This window comes from Caretta caretta, chromosome 3 (assembly GCF_965140235.1).
Source record: "Caretta caretta isolate rCarCar2 chromosome 3, rCarCar1.hap1, whole genome shotgun sequence".
NCBI classification, from domain to species: Eukaryota; Metazoa; Chordata; order Testudines; family Cheloniidae; genus Caretta; species Caretta caretta.
In genome coordinates, this window is record NC_134208.1 from 184,899,376 (window position 1) to 184,926,925 (window position 27,550).

The following is a 27,550-nucleotide window of genomic DNA, read 5'->3' on the forward strand; positions in this document are numbered from 1 at the left end:
ATAGACGGAACCCATATCCCTATCTTGGCACTGGAGCACCAAGCAGGTGAGTAGATAAACCGCCAGGGGTACTTTTCAATAGTGCTGCAAGCATTGGTGGATCAAAAGGGACGTTTCACCAACATCAACGTGGGATGGCTGGGAAAGGTACATGACGCTCGCATCTTCAGGAACTCTGGTCTGTTTCAAAAGCTGCAGGAAGGGAATTTATTCCCAGACCAGAAAATAACCGTTGGGGATGTTGAAATGCCTATAGTTATCCTTGGGGACCCAGCCTACCCCTTAATGCCATGGCTCATGAAGCCATACACAGGCAGCCTGGACAGTAGTCAGGAGCTGTTCAACTACAGGCTGAGCAAGTGTAGAATGGTGGTAGAATGTGCATTTGGATGTTTAAAAGCGCGCTGGTGCAGTTTACTGACTCGGTTAGACCTCAGCAAAACCAATATTCCCACTGTTATTACTACTTGCTGTGCGCTCCACAACATCTGTGAGAGTAAGAGGGAGACGTTTATGGCGGGGTGGGAGGTTGAGGCAAATCACCTGGCTGCTGGTTTCGCACAGCCAGACACCAGGGCGGTTAGAAGAGCACAGGAGGGCGCGGTGCGCATCAGAAAAGCTTTAAAAACCAGTTTCATGACTGGCCAGGCTACGGTGTGAAAGTTCTGTTTGTTTCTCCTTGATGAAACCCCCGCCCCTTGGTTCACTCTACTTCCCTGTAAGCTAACCACCCCCCCCTCCTCCCTTCGATCACCACTTGCAGAGGCAATAAAGTCATTGTTGCTTCACATTCATGAATTCTTTATTCATTCATCACACAAATAGGGGGATAACTACCAAGGTAGACCAGGAGGGGTGGTGGAGGAGAGAAGCACCAGGAAGGGTGGTGGAGGAGGGAAGGACAAGGCTGAACAGCACTTTAAAAGTTTAAAACTTTAAAACTTATTGAATGCCAGCCTTCTGTTGCTTGGGCAATCCTCTGGGGTGGAGTGGCCGGAGGCCCCCCACCGCGTTCTTGAGCGTCTGGGTGAGGAGGCTATGGAACTTGGGGAGGAGGGCGGTTGGTTACACAGGGGCTGTAGTGGCGGTCTGTGCTCCTGCTGCCTTTTCTGCAGCTCAATCATACGCTGGAGCATATTGGTTTGATCCTCCAGTGGCCTCAGCATTGAATCCTGCCTCCTCTCATCACGCTGCCGCCACCTTTCAGCTTCAGCCCTTTCTTCAGCCTGCCACTTACTCTCTTCAGCCCGCCACCTCTCTGCCCGGTCATTTTGTGCTTTCCTGCATTCTGGCATTGTCTGCCTCCACGCATTCATCTGTGCTCTGTCAGTGTGGGAGAACAGCATGAGCTCAGAGAACATTTCATCACGAGTGTGTTTTTTTCGCCTTCTAATCTTCACTAGCCTCTGGGAAGGAGAAGATCCTGTGATCCTTGAAAAACATGCAGCTGGTGGAGAAAAAATAAAGAGACAGTGGTATTTAAAAAGACACATTTTCTAGAACAATGGCTAGACTCTTTCACAGTAAACCTTGCTGTTAACATTACATACACAGCACATGTGCTTTCGTTCCAAGGTCGCATTTTGCCTCCCCCCACCACGTGGCTAGCCCCTCAATCCTCCCCGTGGCTAACAGTGGGGAACATTTCTGTTCAGCCATAGGCAAACAGCCCAGCAGGAACGGGCACCTCTGAATGTCCCCTTAAGAAAAGCACCCTATTTCAACCAGGTGACCATGAATGATATCACTCTCCTGAGGATAACACAGAGAGATAAAGAACGGATGTTGTTTGAACGCCAGCAAACATACACTGCAATGCTTTATTCCACAATGATTCCCGAGTACGTGCTACTGGCCTGGTGTGGTAAAGTGTCCTACCATGGTGGACGGAATAAGGCTGCCCTCCCCAGAAACCTTTTGCAAAGGCTTTGGGAGTACATCCAGGAGAGCCGAAAATGCCAGGGCAAATTAATCATTAAACATGCTTGCTTTTAAACCATGTATAGTATTTTAAAAGGTACACTCACCAGAGGTCCCTTCTCCACCTGGCGGGTCCAGGAGGCAGCCTTGGGTGGGTTCGGGGGGTACTGGCTCCAGGTCCAGGGTGAGAAACAGTTCCTGGCTGTCGGGAAAACCGGTTTCTCTGCTTGCTTGCTGTGAGCTATCTTCCTCGTCCCCAAAACCTGCTTCTGTGTTGCCTCCATCTCCATTGAAGGAGTCAAACAACATGGCTGGGATAGTGGTGGCTGAACCCCCTAAAATGGCATGCAGCTCATCATAGAAGCGGCATGTTTGGGGCTCTGACCCGGAGCGGCCGTTTGCCTCTCCAGTTTTCCGGTCAGCTTGCCTCAGCTCCTTAAGTTTCACGCAGCATTGCTTCAGATCCCTGTTGTGGCCTCTGTCCTTCATGCCCTGGGAGATTTTGACAAACATTTTGGCATTTCGAAAACTGGAACGGAGTTCTGATAGCACGGATTCCTCTCCCCATACAGTGATCAGATCCCGTACCTCCCATTCGGTCCATGCTGGAACTCTTTTGCGATTCTGGGACTCCATCATGGTCACCTCTGCTGATGAGCTCTGGCCAGCGTGGCAAGCTGCAGGTGACCATGCAAACAGGAAATTGAAATTCAAAAGTTTGCGGGCCTTTTCCTGTCTACCTGGCCAGTGCATCTGAGTTGTGAGTGCTGTCCAGAGCGGTCACAATAGAGCACTCTGGGATAGCTCCCAGAGGCCAATACCGTCTAATTGCGTCCACAGTACCCCAAATTCGACCCGGCAAGGCCGATTTAAGCGCTAATCCCCTTGTTGGGGGTGGAGTAAGGAAATCGATTTTAAGAGCCCTTTAAGTCGGAAAAAAGGGCTTCATCGTGTGGACGGGTGCAGGGTTAAATTGATTTAACGCTGCTAAATTCGACCTCAACTCCTAGTGTAGACCAGGGCTAAGATCTTGTAAAACTGTGTGTAAAAGCACCACTTGGTGACTCCAACCATAACAATATAAATAGTAAAAACAAATATAACCCCTTCACCCAATTCCTTTTATTGTGAGTGTCTGATTTATTTGATGTTTCTCTGTCCATGGAACTGCACTGTTTTAACCAATTTCACTGTAACTTAGGAACAAGTTAGTTAAAAGATAATCTTCCCTTTTTGGTAAAAAAACATCCCCTTTGCAAGAGTTTTAGAACTGGAAATCTTCATGGTTTTTTTGTTTATTTTTCTTGCTTGCATTTTAAACATTATAAGAAGAGTAAGATTTAAAAGACAATCTCAGGATTTTTTAGGTCTGACTCATGATTTTTGAATGCTTGGAGTTGGCAGTACCGTAATATGACTTCAAACCTGATTGAGCCTTCTGGATGCAAATAATAAAATAATGATAATGATGGGATCTGACTTTCTTGAAAGACCACCACATCCCAGCTTTTATAGTCTCGCTTCACTGCTGCGGCCACCTACTGTTTCTTAAGGAAATAAAGGACTAGACGTGTCTTCTGCTTTATTTAGGGAATATCAGTGAACTTCTGCTTTACTTATTCTCCTAGACCAAATATAGCAAATTTTGGTAACTATATTTTTATTCTTTCATAAATTATAAATATAATATCTCATTTCCAGAAGATCAATAGTTTTGAACATACATACAGCCTCAAGGAGAGTACTACGTATTATTTTGTGTATGTCTGTTGTATTGCTTTCTTGTGCTTTTATTAAAAACATAAAATAAGAAATAAATCTGATATGTGGCTTCATTCCTCTCTGTTTCCAGGCATGATGCAACTTATATACCTTCCACACTTCTTCTGCATTTCATCATTTTGAAAACTGATTTCATGGGAGTTGAAGGCACTCAGTACCATACAGAATCAGGCTCTTTTGGAAGGGTGCATGTTGTACACCCCAATGAACATGAATTATAGCCTCACATGAATGAGTTTTTGCATAGATTTTTGAGATCTGGGCATAATAGAGTGAAGCAATCTATAACAGTGAAAATACCTGTTTTTGCAAAGGGTAGGGGACAATTTCCTGGTGCAAGTGCTGGAGGAACCAACTAGCAGCAGAGCTCTTCTTGACCTGCTGCTCACAAACCGGGAAGAATTAGTAGGGGAAGCAAAAGTGGATGGGAACCTGGGAGGAAGTGACATGAGATGGTCGAGTTCAGGATCCTGACACAGGGAAGAAAGGAGAGCAGCAGAATACTGACCCTGGACTTCAGAAAAGCAGACTCTGACTCCCTCAGGGAACTGATGGGCAGGATCCCCTGGGAGAATAACATGAGGGGGAAAGGAGTCCAGGAGAGCTGGCTGTATATTAAAGAATCCTTATTGAGGTTACAGGGACAAACCATCCCGATGTGTAGAAAGAATAGTAAATACGGCAGGCGACCAGCTTGGCTTAACAGTGAAATCCTTGCTGATCTTGAACACAAAAAAGAAGCTTACAAGAAGTGGAAGATTGGACAAATGACCAGGGATGAGTATAAAAATATTGCTCGGGGATGCAGGAGTGAAATCAGGAAGGCCAAATCACACCTGGAGTTGCAGCTAGCAAGAGATGTTAAGAGTAAGAAGAAGGGTTTCTTCAGGTATGTTAGCAACAAGAAGAAAGTCAAGGAAAGTGTGGACCCCTTACTGAATGAGGGAGGCAACCTAGTGACAGAGGATGTGGAAAAAGCTAAATGTACTCAATGCTTTTTTTGCTCCTGTCTTCATGAACAAGATCAGCTCCGAGACTACTGCACTGGGCAGCACAGCATGGGGAGGAGGTGACCAGCCCTCTATGGAGAAAGAAGTGGTTCGGGACTATTTAGAAATGCTGGACGAGCACAAGTCCATGGGGCCGGATGCGCTGCATCCAAGAGTGCTAAAGGAGTTGGCGGATGTGATTGCAGAGCCATTGGCCATTATCTTTGAAAACTCATGGCGATCCGGGGAAGTCCTGGATGACTGGAAAAAGGCTAATGTAGTGCCCATCTTTAAAAAAGATAAGAAGGAGGATCCTGGGAACTACAGGCCAGTCAGACTCACCTCAGTCCCTGGAAAAATCATGGAGCAGGTCCTCAAGGAATCAATCCTGAAGCACTTGCATGAGAGGAAAGTGATCAGGAACAGCCAGCATGGATTCACCAAGGGCAAGTCATGCCTGACTAATTTAATTACCTTCTATGACGAGATAACTGGCTCTGTGGGTGAGGGGAAAGCGGTGGACGTGTTGTTCCTTGACTTTAGCAAAGCTTTTGACACGGTCTCCCACAGTATTCTTGCCAGCAAGTTAAAGAAGTATGGGCTGGATGAATGCACTATAAGGCGGATAGAAAGTTGGCTAGATTGTCAGGCTCAACGGGTAGTGATCAATGGCTCCATGTCTAGTTGGCAGCCAGTATCAAGTGGAGTGCCCCAAGGGTCGGTCCTCGGGCTGGTTTTTTCAATATCTTCATAAATGATCTGGAGGATGGTGTGGATTGCACTCTCAGCAAGTTTGCAGATGACACTAAACTGGGAGGAGAGGTAGATACGCTGGAGGGTAGGGATAGGATACAGAGGGCCCTAGACAAATTAGAGGATTGGGCCAAAAGAAATCTGATGAGGTTCAACAAGGACAAGTGCAGAGTCCTGCACTTAGGATGAAAGAATCCCATGCACCGCTACAGACTAGGGACCGAATGGCTCGGCAGCAGTTCTGCAGAAAAGGACCTAAGGGTGACAGTGGACGAGAAGCTGGATAGGAGTCAGCAGTGTGCCCTTGTTGCCAAGAAGGCCAATGGCATTTTGGGATGTATAAGTAGGGGCATTGCCAGCAGATCGAGGGATGTTCCCCTCTATTCGACATTGGTGAGGCCTCATCTGGAGTACTGTGTCCAGTTTTGGGCCCCACACTACAAGAAGGATGTGGAAAAATTGGAAAGAGTCCAGCGGAGGGCAACAAAAATGATTAGGGGACTGGAACACATGACTTATGAGGAGAGGCTGAGGGAACTGGGATTGTTTAGTCTGCGGAAAAGAAGAATGAGGTGGGATTTGATAGCTGCTTTCAACTACCTGAAAGGGGGTTCCAAAGAGGATGGATCTAGACTGTTCTCACTGGTAGCTGATGACAGAAGAAGGAGTAATGGTCTCAAGTTGCAGTGGGGGAGGTTTAGGTTGGATATTAGGAAAAACTTTTTCACTAGGAGGGTGGTGAAACACTGGAATGCGTTGCCTAGGGAGGTGGTGGAATCTCCTTCCTTAGAAGTTTTTTTTAAGGCCAGGCTTGACAAAGCCCTGGCTGGGATGATTTAATTGGGGATGGGTCCTGCTTTTGAGCAGGGGCTTGGACTAGATGACCCCCTTCCAACCCTGATATTCTATGATTCTACCTTCTTTGTCACCCTGAGGCTCTAGTAGTCCATGTGGCTCTAATATGACCCTCCTTGGGGAACCTGCTCTTTTACCTGCTTCAGCAGGTGCTGCTGCCACCTCCTGGTGACTTTTTAGACTGCTTACTAGGACCAGTTTGGGGCTCCTAATAGAAAGTTAGTTGAGCACTAGTCTACATAGCTGAGTGGACAGGCTATCATGAGCTGATGCATCCCTCTGGCAGGTCCAATGTGGTGTGAGGCAATAGGGCACTCCCTTTAGCTGCACCTGGCTCCTATGAAATAGGTCTTTCCTCTCTGTGCTTTCTGTTTACCCCAAAAGTCAAATATTTTCTCTTGATCTCCATCATAGTCAAGGCTATAGTTTTGTTTTTTCCCCCCATTGACTATAACATTAGAGATACTCTGACAGTGAGATGGCCAATGGTAAAGCTGTGATGAATTTTCCAATGCCAGTATTGATTTCACATCACTCTTCTGGTGCTCCTGGAAAAGCTCCCATGTGGGTTGCAATTAGGAAATATGTGGCAACTTGTTTTAAAAACTGCAGGCTAGATGCAATCTGATGGATCAGATCACTTATTTTCTTTATTGTTATTTTAAGTTCATTCTTTAAACACGTCATACCTGCTGTGATTAATAATATTTATCTTGATATCTAGCATAAGACTGAATCTAGCATAAGACTGCAGGAGGGGAGATTTGACTAACTCTGAAACTTTTTCCATGAGAGGTATAGGTGCTTTGCCAAGAGCTTTATTTCCTTCCCTTCAATCCAATATCACTAGAACATGCATCCAATGCATCTGATGAAGTGAGCTATAGCTCAAGGAAGCTTATGCTCAAATAAATTGGTTAGTCTCTAAGGTGCCACAAGTACTCCTTTCCTTTTTGCGAATACACACTAACACGGCTGTTACTCTGAAACCTGTCACTAGAACATATTGATCCTGTCCTTGTATCAGGCAACAAGATTTCCATATTCTCTATTTTACGGTTGTGAACCTGTAAGTAGGGGAGATGATTCTTATAAACAGATTGGAAGACTGCAGGCTAGATGCAATCTAGGTGAATACTCTTTCAGTCCTTCTTTGGCTTTAGAGACTTAGCTTTGAATTATTTTATGTAATAGCAATATTTATGTGGCTTTCCCCCGATGAACAATCAATATATAGAAAATCTTAGCATATAAAAAAGCTGTCATTACATAAAGCATAAATAAGTTATTTAATGTTCAGGAACTTTGGGTTGATGAGTGAATAGATGCATGGAGTGGAAAATACAGTATGATTGTAGCTCAATGCAAACTATTCACTCATCAACCCAAAGTTCCTGAACATTAAATAACTTATTTATGCTTTATGTAATGACAGCTTTTTTATATGCTAAAATTTTCTATATATTGATTGTTCATCAGGGGGAAAGCCACATAAATATTGCTTATGACAACCCAATTCCTGTTTCTTTGCCCCTTTCCCCCCATCACCCCAGAGCCCAGCTAAGGGGGCCAGACACCCATAACCCCTCCCCACAGAGCGCAGCCATGGTGCACCCCCCAGGCAATAAACCCAACCCCCCCATAGCCTAGTTTTGGGGGCCCCGGCCCAGATACCTCCTCTCCCCCAGAGTCCAGCCATGGAGCTCCCCTGGCCCAGACACCTGCACCGTCTCTACCCTGAGCCCAGCTGCCCCACCCACCCCCAGCCCTAGAGTGACCAGACTGCAAGTGTGAAAAATTGGGACGGGGGTGGAGAGTAATAGGTGCCTATATAAAACAAAGTCCCAAATATCAGGACTGTCCCTATAAAATCAGGACATCTGGTCACCCGACCCAGCCCAGACAGCCACCCCTCTCCCACACAGAGCCCAGGGATCCAGAGGGAGAAACAGCCTGATGCTTGGTCCCAGGCTTGCATGGAGTTTCCTGCGCACTGCCATCTCCTTCCCTCAGGGCATCCTGGGAACTGCAGCTGCCAGGAACCCTCTAGCTCCCTCCCCCTTCCCGACAGTGTCTTCTGTGTGAGATAGGCTCTGCCAGGTCAAATGACAGCCAGCAGCACAGCAGCTCATTTCTACAGGGGAAAGGAAATTCTGTATGCACGTTAATTTCTGCAAAATTCTGCATTGCACAGTGGTGCAGAATTCCCCCAGGAGTAGTAGATATTGTCCACAAATTAAATTAAATTAACCTACAATATAAGGAGGCCAGATTCTAAATAATTTATCAGCTCCTTGTCCCCAGTCTCCTAGCCAGCCAGTTCCATTTCCCCCCACCTTTCCTGGTTCCTTGTCCAGTTGGTCTCTCTCCCTGCCCATAGGGCTTACAGTTGCTCTGTTGCCACACCTACATTCCCCTTCTCCACTGGTTCCCAATCCAAATCTCCCTTCCTGGGCACACCTAATCATAGTGTCTGAGTCTCCCTGTCTGGAATCCTCATCCACTCTCTTCACTAAGCCAATCCCAATTCTTCCCTCATACTCAGCTCCTCTTGTTAGATGTCTCCCCCCTCCTCCCCCCACCAGTTCCCAGTCTTCTTGCCTGGGAACTCCCAGTCTACACTGCCTGGACCCACTGGGGTGGGAGGCAGCACTGAGAACACAGGAGTGAGTCTCTTTGCTCTCAGTTCCAGAGTCTGGCCCCAGCCCAGCCTACAGCAACATGGAGATGCAGTTACAGAAGGAGACCTGCTCAGCACGAGGTTGGTGCATGACCGGTATGGAGAGAATCTTGGGAATTTAGCTACTAAAATCTGAGGCAGCTCTACTGAGCATGTGCAAACTGCATTTTTTCCAAAAGCTTATAACTTAGTCACATTTGTTTGGATTTTCCTGGGGATGGCTTTTTGCACATCCCTGACACAAATGCCACCTCCCCCTGCCAAATTTCAAGCCCTGTCTTCAAAGCTTTGGGCCTGATGACAGCTTCTCCAAAAGATCAACAGAAATTTTTACAATGGGCAAAGCAATAGACTTTTTCTTAGCTTTGGTCTCAGAAAAGGCAGAACCATTTTGTCTGAAAGTTTCCAAAATAAATTCAGGCTGAAGCAATATGGAAGATTTCAGCCTAGATGGTTAAAGTTAAAAGGCCTTATAACAGGAAGTGCTACAAGTTCCACCTATAATATACACACATACTGATGGTGATGGAGTCTCCTGTTGAATTTAATGGATGAGCTACAGTCACTTATTGTGGGTCCTGAGATGAGACCAAAGACCAATTTCAGACAGGTGAAAGCAATTGTAGCAGAATGTGGACTGCTTTTAGCTTTATGCCTTGCACATTTCCACTTGATCACATCAATCCTCAAGAGCTCTCAAAGTTTTTCAATCTGAGATGGCAGAGCTGTTGTCATTAAGTCTTATGATGGGATAAGAGCTCCCAGGTGTTGAGGTTAACACTGCAAGACTATTACCAGCAGGACAGTGGGGTGGGAGGAGGTATTGTTTCATATTCTCTGTGTGTATATAAAGTCTGCTGCAGTTTCCACGGTACGCATCCGATGAAGTGAGCTGTAGCTCACGAAAGCTCATGCTCAAATAAATTGGTTAGTCTCTAAGGTGCCACAAGTACTCCTTTTCTTTTTGCGAATACAGACGAACACGGCTGTTACTCTGAAACACTGCAAGACTGGAGGTTGGCCTTGAGAGTATCTTTGTAACATTTTCTTGGTCTACCTCTAAAACAAGTTCGAGCCTGCAATTCTCTGAGAAGAGACTTTGATATTCTACTGTCAGACATACAGACCACATGACCACAAAATCTGAGATATAAATCTTCAATGCCTGTGATGTTGCAGAAATCAAGGACCTCTGTGTTTAGAGCAAAACCTTGCTATTTAATGCCAAGTATCCACCTTAGACATTGTAGTTGGACTTGGTCCAAGCATTTTATGTGGTGCTGATAAGCAGTCCACATATTGCAGCGGTAGAGGAGTATAGTGATGACAGTATTGTGGTAAACATCAATTTTTTTTTGCAGTCTGACATTGTATTTGTTCTGGAGATGAAACTGAAGTTTTCCAAAGGGATCACTGTTTTTCAGGTTGGGGTGGGGGAGTAGGGTGCAGGGGTGGGGTTACTCTCTCTAGAGGTGCGGGCTAGGGATGAGGAGTTTGGCATATAGGAGGGTGCTCTGGGCTAGGACCAAGGGGTGCGGAGGGCGGGAGGAGGTTCAGGGCTGGGGCAGGGGGTTGGGGTGCAGGCTCCGGCGGGGGATGTGGGCTCTGGGGTGGGGCTGGGAATGGGGGGTTTGGGGTGCAGGAGGGTGCTCCGGGCTGGGATCAAGGGGTTCGGAGGGCAGGAGAGGGATCAGGGCTGAGGCAGGGGATTGGGGTGTGGGGAGAGGTTCAGGGCTTCAGGCTCCGTGCGACACTTACCTCAAGCAGCTGCCGGAAGCAGCAGCATGTTGGAGCGCCAGAGGGGGCCATTGGAGTACGTAGGAGCCAGAGGGGGGCCACGTGGAGCGGCCCCCAACCCTGCTCCCTGGAGTGGGGCCATGCGGCTGCTTCCGCAAGCCACATGGAGCGGCCCCTGACCCTGCTCCCCTGCTGGAGTGCCGGAGCGGAGCAAACCCCAGATCCTGCTCCCCAGTAGGAGCTTGAGGGCTGGCTTAAAACCGCTGGCATGTCAGACCAGGCCCGCTGGCTTTAGTTTGCCCATCCCTGTACTAGAAGTACAATCCTATTATGGACAATAGTTTTGTTTGATCCTGGGTTCATTTACACACAAGAATGTTATGGAAGCCCCTTCAACAACCACAAATAATAGACTTGCACTGCATTCCCTACTCAGGCAAAATTCCAATTGCATGAATAACTGTAGGGTATGAAAGACCCTACTTGAGTGATGTTACAGAGAACAAATTAATTTATAAGAGATCTACTAGGTAACCCACATTTTTCTTATGTGTTTGCAGTGTTATTGTAGCCCATTGGTCCCAAGATATGAGGGACAAAATGGGAAAAGATCATAGAATCATAGAAGGTTAGGGTTGGAAGGGACCTCAGGAGGTCATTTAGTCCAACCCCCTGCTTGAAGCAGGACCAATCCCCAATTTTTGCCCCAGATCCCTAAATGGCCCCCTCAAGGATTGAACTCACAACCCTGGGTTTAGCAGGCCAATGCTCAAACCACTGAACTATCCCTCCCCCAAATGCCAAATGATATTTTACTGGACCCACTTCTGTTGGAATAAAAGAGAAGTTTTGATCTTCAGAGAGCTCTTCTTCAGGTCTAGAAAGACTGGAAAAGATAACCAGACTGTCAGCGAAAAACAAGGTGGGACAGATTGTTAAGCATAAGGGGTTAAGATATGTTGTGGGCTACCTCCTAAAATGAAGTGGCCAATTTACATCTTCAGTAATAAGACAAAGGAAGTTAGTAGGTTGCAAACTGTTGTAATGAGCCATAAAACCACCGTCTTTGTTGAGTCTATGATTTTTACTGTATAGCAGTGTTATGAATTTAAGTTCCCAGGCTCATCTTTTGAAAGCATCATGCAGGTTTCCTTTGAGGATAAGGACTGAGAAGTCAGCGATGGAGTGATCCCCTTTGTGAAAAGTGTTTGCTGCTGGGTGATAGGGTGTTTTTATCTTTTATCATTTTTCTGTGAGTTCACTCAAGAGTGTAGTGTTTGTCTGGTGTCACCCACATAGTTGTTATGGGGGCATTTGGTGTACGGAATTAGGTTCACCATGTTGTGATAGGCATGTGTGGACCCATGGATGTCACAAAGAGTATTGTGAGGGGTATTAATCATTGTAGCAGTGAAGATACGCCTACAGGTCTTGCATCTGTTATGGCAGGGTCTGGTGCCACTTTGAATTGATGTGTCCTGGTCTGTGGGGGGCTAACTTCTGATGATGAGCTTGGTGTGATTGGGGAATTGTTTGAAGGCCAGGAGAGGGAATTCAGGAAAGATTTCTTTCAGGATGCGGTCCCCATCAAGTATAGGTTGTAATTGCTTGATGATGCCCTGTATGGATTCCTGTGTGGGGTGATAAGTTACATGAAAGACTCCCTAAGCTTATTTCTACCAGCTTAGGTTAAAAATTTCCCCAAGGCACAAATCTCTATTTGTCCTTGGACTGAGGTATCCTGCCACCGCCAAGTGATTTAGACAAAGAATCAGGGAAAGGACCACTTGGAGTTCCTATTCCCACAATATATCCCCCCAAGCCTACACCCCCTTTCCTGGGGAGGCTTGAAAAAAAAACAAGGTGAGCACAAACCAGACCCTTGGGTTTGTAGGACACTAAAAACCCAATCAGATTCTTAAAAAACAGAACTTTATTATAAAGAAGAAGAAAAAAAAAGTAAAAGAAGCACCTCTGTAAAATCAGGATGGAAGGTAATTTTACAGGACAATCAGATTCAAAACACAGAGGATTTCCCTCTAGGCAAAACTTAAAAGTTACAAAAACCAGGGATAAACCTCCCTCTAGCACACGGAAAATTCACAAGCTAAAACAAAAGATAAACGAATGCATTTCCTTGCTTTACTTACAATTTTTGTAATCTAGTGCTTAGTTCCAGTAGGGCTTTGGGAGATGTATTTTCCCCGTCCTGATTCCTCACTGACCTGGAGAGACCCAACAAAAAAGAACAAAGCAAAAACCTTCCCCCACAGATTTGAAAGTATCTTCTCCCCTTATTGGTCCTGTTGGTCAGATACCAACCAGGTTACCTGAGCTTCTTAATTCTTTACAAGTAAGGAGGGATTTTATGATACTCTTAGCTGTATGTTTATGACAGCCTTGTACTGCATTCAGGCAGATTGACTCTTCTAAGTCCTCTAAAATGGACATTCTCAGTTGGATTCCTCTGAAATTTGCTGTGCCTCAACTGGGTACAACACAGGGTTAGTGATCCAAATTTTAGATCATTTGAGCTAGAGGTTCTGGAGATATAATCCCCACAACACAGCCATTTTTCAAAACGTTTGTAGGTGGTTGGTTTGTTTTTGTGAATAGAGCTATATACCAAACTATTGCTGTGGGTGATGCAGGTAAAAATGGTTTCAACCTGTCAAATTTTACCTAAGGTAGTGGTGCATGGCACCCACTAAAACTTTTGGAGACCCAAATTGAGAATAGTATTTAAGAAATGTATATCTTTTCCACTGTACAAGCACCAAAACAGAAAAATGCCATTCCCAGTATTTTATATGCTTTAAAATTTGACTCGTCAGTGCTCTAAAATCTGAATGGTTACTCAGATTGCTTTGAAATGTGATGTGCCTCATGGGGGAGGCACAGGGTGGTGTTAGTGATCCTGATTTGGGGTCACTTGACCAAGGGGTTCATGAGTTATAGCCTCCCCATACCCAATTTTCTTCTACTGTATTTCATTATTAAGTTGAGAGGTACCAAGGATTCACAGACTTCACACAGAATCACAGACTTCATTGGGATTGATGGCTGTGAACTCCCCATTCAATTAACATAACTAAGGATAAGCTAATCACTGGCCCCCACCTAAGACAAAAGGAGTTTTGGACTGAGTGGCTGAGATTGCTGCAATTCCTGAGCTCTGGGTGGCAATTTTATTTTGGGGGGAATTTACATACATGAATGCTTCCTAGGAGGGGCATTAGGAGGCAGAGAAGTCGGGGAATAGGAAGAGAGGGGTTTGGGGCTGCAATGAGGGGACTGGAGTTATGGAGCAGAGAAAGAGGTTGTGGGCTCAGATGAGGGAGGCATGGGAAACAGGGGGATTACAGCGGTGGGACACTGGGAAGAGGGATGTGAGGCTGAATGATGGAGGCCTGGGGGAGAATAGAGGCAGGGGTGCCTGTCAGGCCCACTTTCCCCTTCCATTTGTGTCATAATCTGCCCCCATCCAAGCTCATCTACAGAGGTGTGACCCCCATCCCTACCCCCCCCTGTGAGCCAGTATTGGAGGGCGCTTGCCTATTGGTGTGTGGGAGGGTGTCTGAGCCCTTCTTCCTATTTCCCCTATGTAATCTGGGCTCTGGGGGGTCCCTGAGGCCCACTCCCTGCCCCCACATGTGTACCAGCCTCCAGGGGTTCTCTGGTCATCTGTAATGATCTGACCCCTCCTCCCTGCCCCCCTCACATGAGCCAAGTTGTGAGGAAGGTCTGAGCAAAGGAGCTAGGAGGGGCTCCCTTCTCCCCAGTAGTATCTAAGCCCTGCTCTATGCCCAGATATGTGCATCAGGACCCCTGCTCATCTACAGAGGTTTGACACTCCCATGCTGACACCTTGGAGATGGGCAGAGTAAGGAGGTATCTATTGGACAGAGGATCTTTCTCTCAGTCATAAAACGGTCAGTATTTTGGAAGAAACGCTGTCTGTGATTTCTCTCACCAGACCTTCTAAAAACTCCCCCCTCCCCTCCTTCTGAAATACAATCCAGAAATTGCACAAGTGGGGTTAGAGAAAAGGGGGAAGTAATAGCAACAGAAATGTTTGTATAGCAAGGAGTGAAGACATTAGGGACATGAGTTGGAGGAGGGCTTGTTGTAGTGGGGAATGCAGTGAAGAGGTCAGGGAATAGGTTGAATCAAGGCTGGTGGAACCCAGCTAATTGGTTTGCATACTGGCTCGCTCTGTACGCAAAGCATAGGATGTGATATGTACAACTGCCTAAATGTCTTCTCATTACTACCAAATGACAATCTGTACTTGGAGGTGCAGATCCTAGTATGAGTGCAGTGTGAAGGGAAAGGGTGCAGGGTGTGAGAGATTAAAGACTAGGACTTTTCAGCTTGGAAAAGAGGAGACTAAGGGGGGATATAATAGAGGTATATAAAATCAGGAGTGGTGTGGAGAAAGTGAATAAGGAAAAGTTATTTACTTGTTACCATAATATAAGAACTTGGGGCCACCAAATGAAATTAATGGGCAGCAGGTTTAAAACAAATAAAAGGAAGTTCTTCTTCACACAGTGCACAGTCAACCTGTGGAACTCCTTGTCTGAGGAGGTTGTGAAGGCTAGGACTATAACAGGGTTTAAAAGGGAACTAGATAAATTCATGGAGGTTAAGTCCATTAATGGTTATTAGCCAGGATGGGTAAGGAGTGGTGTCCCTAGCCTCTGTTTATCAGAAGAGTGGAAATGGATGGCAGGAGAGAGATCACTTGATCATTACCTATTTGGTTCACTCCCTCTGGGGCACCTGGCATTGGCCACTGTCAGCAGACAGGATATGGGGCTGGATGGACCTTTAGTCTGACCCAGTATGGCCATTCTTATCTTCTTATGAAAGATGGAAGCTGAGCTGAGTCCAGACTCCCCACAACTCTGGCTGCCCAGTCTGGAAAGGAAGAGATGGAGGAGCTAGCATGAGGAGATCAGCTGCTGCCCCACAGTATGGGCTGCCCATGTTACTGAGCTACCATCTCTCTTGATAAAGTAGGGAGTCAGGTCAGGGTCCTGACCTCGTTCCCTGTTCTGGAAGAAGAAATGGTAACTCAATCAGAATTACTGGAACACCTTTCTGACTCCTGCCAAAAATGGTAGAGCAACACTCCACAGCATTTTAGCACAACTGGAGCACTGAAACCTAGCACACTAACACCCATAGAAGTGTATGCAAATAATTCTCATTGGCATGGGTAGTCTCCCTCCCCCCCCTTTTTTATCATTTAATAGTGTTAGATGAATAGTGCTGTGGATGAGACTGAATGGGTTGTAAAAGGAGGTGAAGAGTTTGAACATTTCAGAAGCTGTGGAGCTGGCAGAGTAAAGGTAGTAAGGGGGCATAGCTGAAAGAGGACAGAGGTAAGGTTGCATGGGCAACCATAACTGTGCATTTCTTAGTCTTCAGAAGTTTGAACCTTGCTCAACTCAACATTCTGCAAAGGGACGACATACCACCACCCTACCTTAACTCTGCAGTGAAGTAGTCATTTTGCCATTGAATATAAAAGGGTTCTTTTTTCAGCATCCGTGACTATGTGCACGGCCAGGAAGTCGCATCCTTTTAAACCAGCAATTAACACAGGACTGATCCAACTCCCTTTCAAGTTAACAGGAGCATTTTCATTGACTTCAGGGGCCATAGGCCTAATCCAACTCCCACTAACATCAACCAAAAGACTCCCCTTGACATATCCCATCAGAATAAGATGATTAAAACACCCAGGAAAAGTCTTCACAATACTAATTGTGGTGCATTAAAAAACAAACCAACCGTGCACAAACAAAAAAATCACCACTTTTTCATTTTTTAAGTTTACAACTAGTTTTAGCTTTGTATTCTTATCTTTTATCCTCAATTTCAACAGTTTTTCCTGAGAAGATAGAAGAAGGCTGGTTTCATAACACAGGTGCCTGCAGTTGCATGAAATTAGATGACATTCTCTAGCTCTTGCACCATTCATCCTAGATTTCAGATTTTTTGTGCCCCAAATTTACAGTTTGGATTAAATAAGTTTTAATTAAAATGGTGATTGATGACAGAATGCTGTCTGGTGTCATCACATGGCTTTCATAAATTCTCCGGACGTGCAAAGCATATTATGGATAGTGTATTCTCTCCTACCTCAGGACATTAAAGACAATCTTCTCTAATAGACATGTTTGCACCCTTGATAGCATTAAAATCTTCATTCAAACCTCCTTATACTAATAGCCTTTTTTTCCCTTATAGCTTCTTTTTGTAAAATGAGAACAGCTCAAATTCATGAGTGCAAGCATAAGGAATTATCTTCTAATGTAAAAGTCACACGTTGACTTACACCAGAGCAATGAGATTGGAATACAAATAAGACAGTAATCTAAGGTTCCTTGATAAGTCGCTTTATTTTATATCCTTCCCATTTCTTTTCTTTCCAAATAGGGTATTTTGCTTCTTGAGCTCAGAGGAATGGACTGCCTTCTCAGTTGAGATTATCTGAGATTACTACTCCTGGGGGAATTCTGCACCAAAAATTTAAAAATTCTGTACACAATATTTTAAAATTCTGCAAAATTCTGCATATTTTATTTGTCAAAACAACAATATAATCACACCAGTTGCAATTATTTTTGGTCATTTGTTTAAAAATACCTGTCAGCAAGTATGCCTGAAACAATACAGACAACAATTTTTTTTTTGACAAATAGACTTCTTACTAGGCATATTAATACAGAACTGAGTAATTCATTTAAACTACAATACAGAACTGTATTTCCTACATCCTTCAGAAGCACTGTAAAGGCTTGGGGGAGTCAGGGGTAACAGAAGAGCTGAGGGAGAGGGAAGTAATTGCTGGGAAGGAACCTGGATGTGAATTTGGTTGGTTGTTGGGTATGGGTGGGGAAAAAAGTACAGTATAGGGTTTTTTGGGGAGCTTCCCCCATGTAGACTCTGGCTGACCCCTAGCCTCTCCCATTCAGTCAGGCACATCTGCCCCTGTCCCCATGTGTCCTTGCACCCCCACTTGGACTCACATTCTCCCCATCCCCATATGGCCTTGCATCCCCTCAGCCAGCCCCCTCCCCTCATCTCCATGTAGCCCTGCACCCCCCTCCCCATGTGTCTCTGTGCCCCCACTCAGCCACCCACTTCTCCCCTGTGGCCTTGCACCCCTCCTCATCCCCATGTGGCCCTGTGCCTCCACTTCCACTCAACCCCTGCCCCATTGTGTCCTTCCCCACTTGCCCTTATGAGGGCTTTAAACTAGGTTCACCGGGGGATAAGCCCAGAGGTAAGTGGGATACTGTGAGGAAACACAAGGAGGAGGGTACAAGGTGGGAAGCCTCCTGATTCATACTGAGAAAGTAGGGCAATCGGCTAGTTATTTTAGGTGCATGTACACGAACACAAGAAGCCTGGGAAACAAGCAGGAAGAATTAGAAGCCCTGGCAAAATCAAGGAATGATGATGAGATTGAACAAACAGAAACTTGGTGGGGCAGTTCACATGACTGGAGCACTGTCATGGATGGGCATAAACTGTTCAGGAAGAACAGGTATAGGAGGAAAGGTGGAAGAATTGCATTGTATGTAAGAGTGGTATGATTCCTCAGAGCTCCAGTATGAAACTGGAGAAAACCTGTTGAGAGTCTTTGGGTTAAGTTTAGAGGCAAGAGCAATAAGGGTAATGTCATGGTGGGCGTGTGCTATAGACCACCAGATCAGGAGGATGAGGTAGACAAGGCTTTCTTCGGACAACTAACTGAAGTTTCCAGATCACAGGCCCTAGTTCTAATGGGGGACTTCAATCTATTGGGAGAGCAATACAGCCATGCACAGACAATCCAGGAAGTTTTTGGAAAGCGTTGGGGACAACTTCCTGGTACAAGTGCTGCAGGAATCAATTAGGGACCATGCTCCTCTTGACCTGCTGCTTACAAACAGGGAAGAATTGGTAGGGGAAGTAGAAGTGGGTGGCAACCTAGACAGCAGTGACCATGAGATGGTTGAGTTCAGGATCCTCACAAAAGGAAGAAAGGAGAGTAGCAAAATACGGACCCTGGACTTCAGAAAAGCAGACTTAGATTCCCTTAGGGAACTGATGGGCAGGATCCTCTGGGAGGCTAATATGAGGAGCAAAGGAGTCCAGGAGAGCTGGCTGTATTTTAAAGAAGCCTTATTGAGGGCACAGGAACAAACCATCCTGATGTGCAGAAAAAAATAGCAAATATGGTAGGTGACCAACTTGACTTAACAGTGAAATCTCTGGTGAGCTTAAACTCAAAAAGGAATCTTACAAGAAGTGGAAATTTGGACTGATGACTAGGGAGGAGTATAAAATATTGCTAGACCATGCAGGGGTGTAATCAGAAAGGCCAAGGGACGATTGGAGTTGCAGCTAGCAAGGGATGTGAAGGGTAACAAGAAGGGTTTCTACAGGTATGTTTGCAACAAGAAGAAGGGACCCTGACTGCATGGGGGAGGCAACATAGTGACAGATGATGTGGAAAAAGCTGAAGTACACAATGCTTTTTTTGCCTCAGTCTTCACAGACAAGATCAGCTCCCAGACTGCTGCACTGGACAACACAGTATGGGGAGGAGGTGAGCAGCCCTCTATGGTGAAAGAACAGGTTAAGGGCTATTTAGAAAAGCTGGACATGCACAAGTCCATAGGTCCGGATCTAATGCATCTGAGGGAGTTGACTGATGTGATTGCAGAGCCATTGGACATTATCTTTGAAAACTTGTGGCAGCTGCTCTGTTTAGCACCACACCGCCCTCTGGTGGGCAAAAGGTGGAACTGCTACAACTTTCCAGCAGAAGCTGTTTTCTGCAGAAAAAATTAAAAATATGCATGGCACATGAATTATGAACATGTGCAATGGCGTAGAATTTCCCCAGGAGTAGAATATACTCTTAGGCCATGATACTTCAGGTGATCTATGCAAACAAACAGTCTGCCTGCACAGATCAGCTTGCAAATTGGAGTCCCACTGCTGAACACACATTAACAACAAGCAATGAATGGTGTCCATACAAAGCTAGTTCTTTGTTGAGAAACTAGTGGTGTGGTGGGACAGAGATTTAAAAATAAAACCACAGTTAAACCTAATTGTCATTAGTTCAACAAATGCAACCCGTCCCCCCAATTGTTAGCACATAAATACGGATTGTCATGATTAGTTTTAAAAAGATAAAGTAGGGAAAATAGTAAGGATTGAGGAATGAAAGCTATGATCATAGACGGCACAACACTTGGGATCAGGTGCTTTTATCAAGGGCCGATTCCACTGATCAAGAGATCAGGAACTGTTTCATGATGGATTTCTTATATCAGCCTCTCTGGAGTGAGATGTTTTACAGAGACTTCCAGTCTTCAGAGACTAGAAACAGATACGCCAGCTACATTTTACACAAGTCAGACATCTTTAAAAAAGTGGTTCTGTCCACTTGAGGTATCAAAGGAAAGGCCACTCTGTGGATTCTGCAGCTAATCACAAGATCATCCCTCTGCTCTTGCATGTTATGATAAGCAGTGTACTAGTTTACAAAGCTCACTTGTGGTTTAGACCATTCAAGCGTAAAGATAACTTGCCTAGCTTCTTCTTTGTAACACGTACTGTGCTCTAACAGCAGACACATTAGACTCTACTCCTCATATTATAGTGAGGTATACAAGCCAGTCTTGACAGGTTGGGGGAAAACAAGTCAAAAATAATTCCTAGCCATAGGAAAGCCTGTGGAAGGGGGGTCTGGGGAGATGGTGTTCCCCTTACAGATTTTCGCTAGCTTCTTCTGGTGAGGGAGTGTGGAGTTTGCCCCCACTCCTGACAAAAGCAGGGGGGATAGACCTCTCAAATCTCATGAACATAATAAGATTCACTAATGCTACTGTAGTTTTGATGTAGCTTTGCAGGATTGTCTGTACAGTGACTTCTGTCTCTCCCTACTGTCTTGCAGACTCATATAGCCTTGTGGCAGCATAGCTCCAGTACAAAATTTCTTCCGAGTTAGACAGGACCAGCAGCACAAATATGAGTATTTCCAAACATTGCGTTCCTCCCCAAGCAACCTGTTTTATTTTGTTCCTCTCTTATGCTTTCGTTTTCAAGTGTTATTTTGATTCTTTATGCAAGAAAGATGGAACGTTGGAACTGGAAGGCTCTGTGACAGTTGTGAGAGTGGCAAGAGAAAATGTCTGGTTAGTTCTTGAATTTATTTTAGGAGTAGTCTGATGGAAGAGCCTTCAGTATCCTACCTTGTGTCCTTGTCCCCATCCCCCTCTTATGGATTCGTTAGAGACAATACTCACTCCCAAAACAGCTTTGAATCCCAGTGATGCTATTGGGATTGTAAAAAATGATTAAAAGTGTAGTTTTGATTCCAAATTAAGTTCAGCAATCATTTCCATCAAGATTTGTTACTTTTTTGCAGTTGGTCTAGGAAGTCCTTTATAAATATACTTTTTAAAAAAATATTATTATTCTTTAGACTTCTACTTATCTTTTCTTAGGGCAGAATCTAAGAAGCGAAACCAGATTTTGTTGTATGATGTTCATATGAACACACACCATTTGTTTAACAATGTGTTTGAGGGGTTTTTTCCTCTTTTTTTCTTATTTCAGAAGCCAAGAGCACGCAGTAACAGCAGAAGACTCCCCTAAAGACTACACTCCAACATCAGGTAAAAACTGACTTGCAAAGTTTTAGGAAAATAGATAGGTTTTAAGGTAAACTACAGAAATAATATTTTGTAAAAATTTTGTTTGGCAGGAGTGGAAAGGTTTACATGTACTGCCTGAGATCAAAAGTTCTTTTCCTTTCATGAACATAAGAGGCAACTGGGGAAAGGAGTTGCCAAAGCAAAGACAAACCAACACAACTGCATATAAAGAGTGAAGTACTACTTTTCCAGAGGCACAGGATTCAGCTAATTCTAAATATAACTCGCAATATAAAGGAAAGGATGATCTTAGCTGTCCCTGGAAGATGCACTTTGAGGGTGAAAAAATAATTCAGTAGCCCATGTTCACTCAGCCCAAAGATCCTCTTGATAGAAGATTTCTAGTCAAGATGACTGAATGGCTCAGAACAATGTTGGAAATGACAATCTTTCATACTAGGCAGTATGGCTTCATGGATAAAGGACTGGATTGGGACTCAGGACACCTGGATTCTATTCCTGACTCTGCCACAGGAATATTGGGAAAGTCATTTCACCTCTCTGGATCTCAGTTGTAACATTGAGATGATGATACTGACTTCCTCTGTAAAGCACTTTGAGAGCTACTGATCATAGGAGCTGACTCTGTGGGTGTTCCCGAGCTGGAGCACCCACGGAAAAAAAATAGTGGGTACTTAGCACCCACTGGCAGCCCCTCCCCCCATCAGCTCCTCCCCCCCAACACCTCCTTCCTGCCGGCAGCCTCCCCATAAGCTCCTGCTCCTCCCTCTCCCTCCCAGCACCACCCACCGGCTTCAGATCACCTGTTCAGCGGTGTGCAGGAGGTGCCAGGGGGAGGAGGAGGAGGAGCAAGGGTGGGGCATGCTTGGGGAAGGGGGTGGAGTGGGGGCAGGGGTCAAGCACCCCCCGGCAACTTAGAAAGGCAGCCCCTCTGCTACTGATGAAAAATGCTACACAAGGATTGGGTATTGATACATCACTGGTTCAAATCCAGCTAAAGTCAATAGTTGTAGCAAAATAGCCACTATTTGAAGGCTGTTTGGTGGTTTTTGTAAAACAAGTCACCCCAGTACCCTATAATTAAATGTTGATAATATAAACAAAAGAAAAAAAAAGACATTGAATTAACAAGCATTTCAGCCATGAACCCTCATGCTCTGCTGGTCTACTGTATCCCTTTCTGCATAAAGAAATTTGCAGCAGCCGCTATCGCTTACTATGTGTTTAGATCGCACCAAGCACATTCTGAGCACTATCACAAGTTTAAAAAAATATGTATTTCCATTTTAAATCCTTTGCGTTTTGGGGGAAGTGGTTTCAAATGACTGCCTTGATTGTGGTCACTTTGGTGGACATTTCCTTTCCCACCCTTTTTCTGCATTGCCTATTTGGACTAAGCAGTTTGGGGGCAAGGACCATCTTACTAGGGACAGGTCTACATTACAAACATTAGGAGTACTTGTGGCACCTTAGAGACTAACCAATTTATTTGAGCATGAGCTTTCGTGAGCTACAGCTCACTTCATCACTTCATCAGCTCACTTCATCATTGATGAAGTGAGCTGTAGCTCACGAAAGCTCATGCTCAAATAAATTGGTTAGTCTCTAAGGTGCCACAAGTACTCCTTTTCTTTTTGCGAATACAGACTAACACGGCTGTTCCTCTGAAACATTACAAACATTCTCCAGCATAGCTATGTCAGTCGGGGGTGCAATGAGTTAGAATTTTTGCTGGTACAGCTATGCCAGTCACAAGCTCCTAGTGTAGACACAATTATGCTAACAAAGTATGCTTTTGCCAGTACAGCTAATTTCACATGAGAGCAGGGGGGGCCAGAATAAGCTATACAATCAAAAGCATATGTTTGCTGGTATAGCTGCAGCCACACTTATAGCTATGCTGATATACAAGTTTCACTAGTCAAGGGCATGGGGGGAAAAAGCCACACCCCTGACTGACATAGCTATTCTGATAAAAACCCCAGTATAAATGCAGGTACACTGACAGAAAAGTACTATCGTTTGGGGAGGTGGTGCTCCTACCCCAACAGAAAAACTCCTTGGGTCAGTGGCCACACTAGGGAGCTATGCTGGCATAGCTACGCCAACACAAACTCTATAGCTTAGACATAGCCTAGAAATGCTTTGCCCATAAAATATACTAATATACTTATACTGGTGAAGCACTTTTAGCATAGATATGGCCTATGTGTTTTTACAGCAGTTAGTATAGTCAGTTGGGGGTCTCTAGATGTTACTGTAATACAATAATAAAAGTATTTTTCCAGTGACTGCAAGAAAGCCACGGGAGGTAACTAAACCCACGCAAAGACAGGTTCACTTTGGTTTAATGCTACAATAGGTATGATCAATCTCTCAACAAAACTGGTTTAAGATCACATCTCAGTTTTCAGAGCCACAGATGCAATAAAGATGGCCACTGCTGGAGGACAGGGTAGATTCCAGGTTTTGTTATTAGAAGAGATACAGCTATAGTTAAGGTTATTTTGGTTAAATTAACTGTAGTTTTCCAAGCTTTCTAATGTTTGGGTGTGTTAAAAATGTGATCTTTAAACAAAAAAATTCAGCCTAAGCTTTACTGTTATTCTGGAGAAACTACAGTATTCTTATTCTTTTTTCCTTTAAGTCACTGATGAATGTTTACTATCTTAATTTGATGTTAAGGTTTTTTTTTTTTTGGCCAGGAATTAATTTAGGTACCTTATAAAGTGTAAAAATTTCTTGGCAACATGAGTTTCTGTACAAGCTTGTTTTATCCCCCTCCCAGAATGTGATTCTCTAGCACAATTCACTCCCCCATTCAGTTCTCATTCTCCTCACCACCAAACCAAACCAAACCACTTGGTTCCACAAACTACACACACACACACACAGGGAAACTGCTTATAACAAAAATTCAGAGAGGCCGTAATGTATACTGGAATGGCTTATCACTAATTTTTGTCAGGTACCCCCAATACTAGTCAAAGGCTCCAGTTTCAACCTGAACCAACACATCATCAATATTTGAGATCCTCATTTGAAAAAAGTATCCGGTCACCCTGATTTGCCTCTAAGCTTTTTCAGTAAAGTTCTATGGTAGCCTATGAATTTGAAGCTTCAGACAAATTGATTTAGTTCTGGCAAAATTAGATCATAGATCTGAAGACTGCCTTTCAGCTGCTCATGTCCATATGTTAAAACTAGGGCCCTACCAAATTCACAGTCCATTCTGGTCAATTTCACGGATATAGGATTTTTTAAAATGTAAATATCATGATTTCAGATATTTAAATCTGAAATTTCATGGTGTTGTAATTGTAGGGGTCCTGCCTCAAAAAGGAGTTGTGGGGTGACGCAAGGTTATTGTAGGGGGGTTTGCAGTACTGCTACCCTTACTTCTGCGCTGGTGCTAGCAGTGGAACTGCCAGCAGAGCTGGGAGGCCAGAGAGCTGCAGCTGCTGGCCGAGAGCCCAGCTCTGAAGGCAGAGCTGCCGCCAGCAGCAGCGCAGAAGTAACGATGGCATGGAATGATATTGCCACCCTTACTTCTGCGCTGCTGCCTGCAGGGCTAGGCCCTTGGTCAGCAGCTGCCATTCTCCGGGTGCCCAACTCTGAAGGCAGTGCAGAAGTAAGGTTGGCAATACTGTGACCCCCTTAAAATAACCTTGCAACTCCCCTGCAACTCCCTTTTGGGTCAGAACCCCAATTTGAGAAACGCTGGTCTCCTGTGTGAAATCAGCATAGTATAGGGTAAAAGCACACAAAAAAGACTAGATTTCACAGAGAGAGACCAGATTTCACAGTTGGTAATGTGTTTTTCATGGCCAAGAATATGGTAGGGCCTACTTAAAACCAATGCACTAAAAGTAAAGGAGAATACTGGTAGTGAAGAATTTTAAATAATAACCTGGGACACTAAGACTTCACAGATTAGAGCTAGGTTTAAAGGAAAAAGCAGTTAGATAAGAAGTACATATATAAAATTACAATATTGTATTTAAAGATTTGCAAGTTTGCAGAAGTCATGTTTGTACCTTAGTGTCATTTGAGTTTTAGAACCAAGTGATTATGAAAGCAAGAGTATTCAAATGATTTAAAGAAGAGCATTTAAAAAATTTCTCAGAAGCCTTACAACCAAGATTTAAATTTGGTAAAATTCTGCAGACTAGATCAAGGTCTAAATGAAAGCAGTTTTGTCACAAAGAATTTTTTCTTCTGAGAACAGTGTAATTATAATCAGGCAGGCACTCAGACCCTTTTTGGAATGGACAAAGTGGACTAGACCCAAATAAGATATTGGCAATAATTCTGAGTGAAAGTTATTTTCTCTTCCTACAAATAAAGTTATCTTTCTACAAATAAAATAACGTCATTTACTTCTCATCTCTCCGCTTTCAGTGGAAGGGACAGAGTTAGAATGCTCTTTTTAGGCAAGAGGAAAAACTATACTGATTTGTTGACCACTTCTCAAAGCAACAAAATGGTACAGGCCACAGTATACTACTCAATAGATGGCATCTTGTTGTCAGAAAAAGATGTTAAGTTAAATTTTACCATTAGGCTAAACCCGAAACACACCAAGAGAAAAATTCTTTGAATTCAGATTTGAGTTTTTTAGAAAAACTGTTGTTTCCTAAAGCCTATGCGATCTCCATTTGTTCACGTAGAACAAGTTTACCTTCAGCCTAGCATGTTTTTAGTCTTCACTATTTGCTTACACTTGGCATAGTTAACAAGTGTTTGTTACTGATGCTCAGACAAATAGTTGAAAGCTTTGCATGATCAGGACCTGAGTAAACAGAAATAACTCAAGTGTTTATACTAAAGCATTTGTGCTTGCAGGATTGAGGCCACAGTCTTAAGGGAGTAACTTTGGAGACAGCAAATGATTTTCCTCTTATTGCTACCATTTCCACAGGATATGCATATCTTATAAAAAAGAAAAATAAATGTAACTCATTTCACCAGTTTCTGGTCTAAAGTCCCCTGTTGAATACCAGCCATGACAAGTAGTGATTATTTAAAAAAGTGTATGCCTGAAACACTGGAACAAGACAGATAATATATTGCTATATTTAGCAAAAGATAATACAAGTGAGAATTTGGAAAAGGGAGATGTACATTGCCAGGATGGAAGAGTTGCTAAACAGGATCTGGCAATAGGTAGGCATTGAGTGGAAACCAAGGAAACCCCCACCCCAAGCCATTGAGGCCATGTACACATCTAACAAAGTTACCAGGGCACACAATACACACAAGGAATTTTAGTCAATCATTTCATGTCTCCCTACCTACCATTTTATACATTACATTAACTGAAGGTTCTGAACACTTACTCTCCCACCAGGCTTCCTCTTTTGTTGCTGCTCCACATTGCTACCAAAAATAGCAGACTCTGTAGAGACTTCAGCTCAGATGCAACTGGAATCTTAACCTGCTCTCTGACGATTCACATAAACCCAAGCTGCCTAAATAGCTGCTCTCTTCACTTTGTTGCTCCAGGAATTGATTAATCACTTCTCTCCCTGAGATCACCAACTATACCTACACTATTATTATTTCCGCCCTACATTTTTCCTCCTCCCACAAGGAAATGTATCTAGCCTCCCTTCTTAAATGCAAAACCTTCACCCCTCTCTCCGCCCTCTTCCAGAGGCACACATATCTATACTCCTTTCATAGATATTGCTGCTGTTACCACCAGTCATTCAATAATCCATTCTGCTTCCACTAAGAAAGGCATTTGCAACCCTTGTGAACAAACCATTACTGCTTTCAACTCCCCGGCAAAAGCCTCCTTCTTCCCCCTCCTCTCCCCCAAAGCATCATCCTTTGTAACCCAAACCCTTATACCCCACTTCCGCCAAACACTTCTAGGCCTCTTCTCTCACAGTGTCTGTACAGTACTCCCCTCATAAACACTGAGCCCCAACAGCTGCCACCCTGCCCCCTCTTCTGCTTGCTCCCTCCCCATCCCTCCTACCTCCCCTATAGGGTGGGTGTCCCTAACCCTTGGTTTATATCCTGCTTCTTCCTCCAGCCACCCCACCCCGCTCACCCCAGAACCCCCTCCCCACTTTGGCCTTGATGAAAACTGCTACGTGATTGGCTGCGAGACAGCCTTTCTCTGTGTGGGA

General features: G+C 44.4%; 1 protein-coding gene across 4 annotated transcripts; it reads right to left on the reverse strand.

Moving 5' to 3' along the window:
* Window positions 1-774: 774 nt before the first annotated feature.
* LOC125633540 (uncharacterized) lies at window positions 775-27,402 on the reverse strand. Of its 4 annotated transcripts, none has more exons than XR_012667788.1 (4): window positions 26,750-27,402; window positions 12,867-12,941; window positions 2,028-2,412; window positions 775-1,447 (listed from the first exon to the last, which is right to left on the reverse strand). XR_012667788.1 is itself a non-coding variant. In XM_075127189.1 (4 exons), the coding sequence occupies exons 2-4, from the start codon at window positions 2,557-2,559 to the stop codon at window positions 936-938; spliced, it is 948 nt and encodes a 315-aa protein (XP_074983290.1). In that variant the 5' UTR covers window positions 2,560-2,597; window positions 26,750-27,394; the 3' UTR covers window positions 775-935. The 4 variants fall into 4 exon arrangements, 2 of the variants coding, with proteins under 2 accessions (XP_074983290.1, XP_048698919.1); XM_075127189.1 differs by lacking the exon at window positions 12,867-12,941 and adding an exon at window positions 2,509-2,597 and having other exon boundaries at window positions 26,750-27,394; XR_012667787.1 differs by lacking the exon at window positions 12,867-12,941 and having other exon boundaries at window positions 26,750-27,392.
* Between the last annotated feature and the right edge of the window lie 148 nt (window positions 27,403-27,550).

Bases quoted from the DNA above. Each gene is read 5' to 3' on its own strand.
- LOC125633540 (XM_048842962.2), bottom strand. From the start codon at position 2,559: ATGATGGAGTCCCAGAATCGCAAAAGAGTTCCAGCATGGACCGAATGG. The intron at 1,448-2,027 runs GTGAGTGTACCT...TTTCTCCACCAG, and splicing joins AGGTGGAGAAGGGACCTCTG to CTGCATGTTTTTCAAGGATC.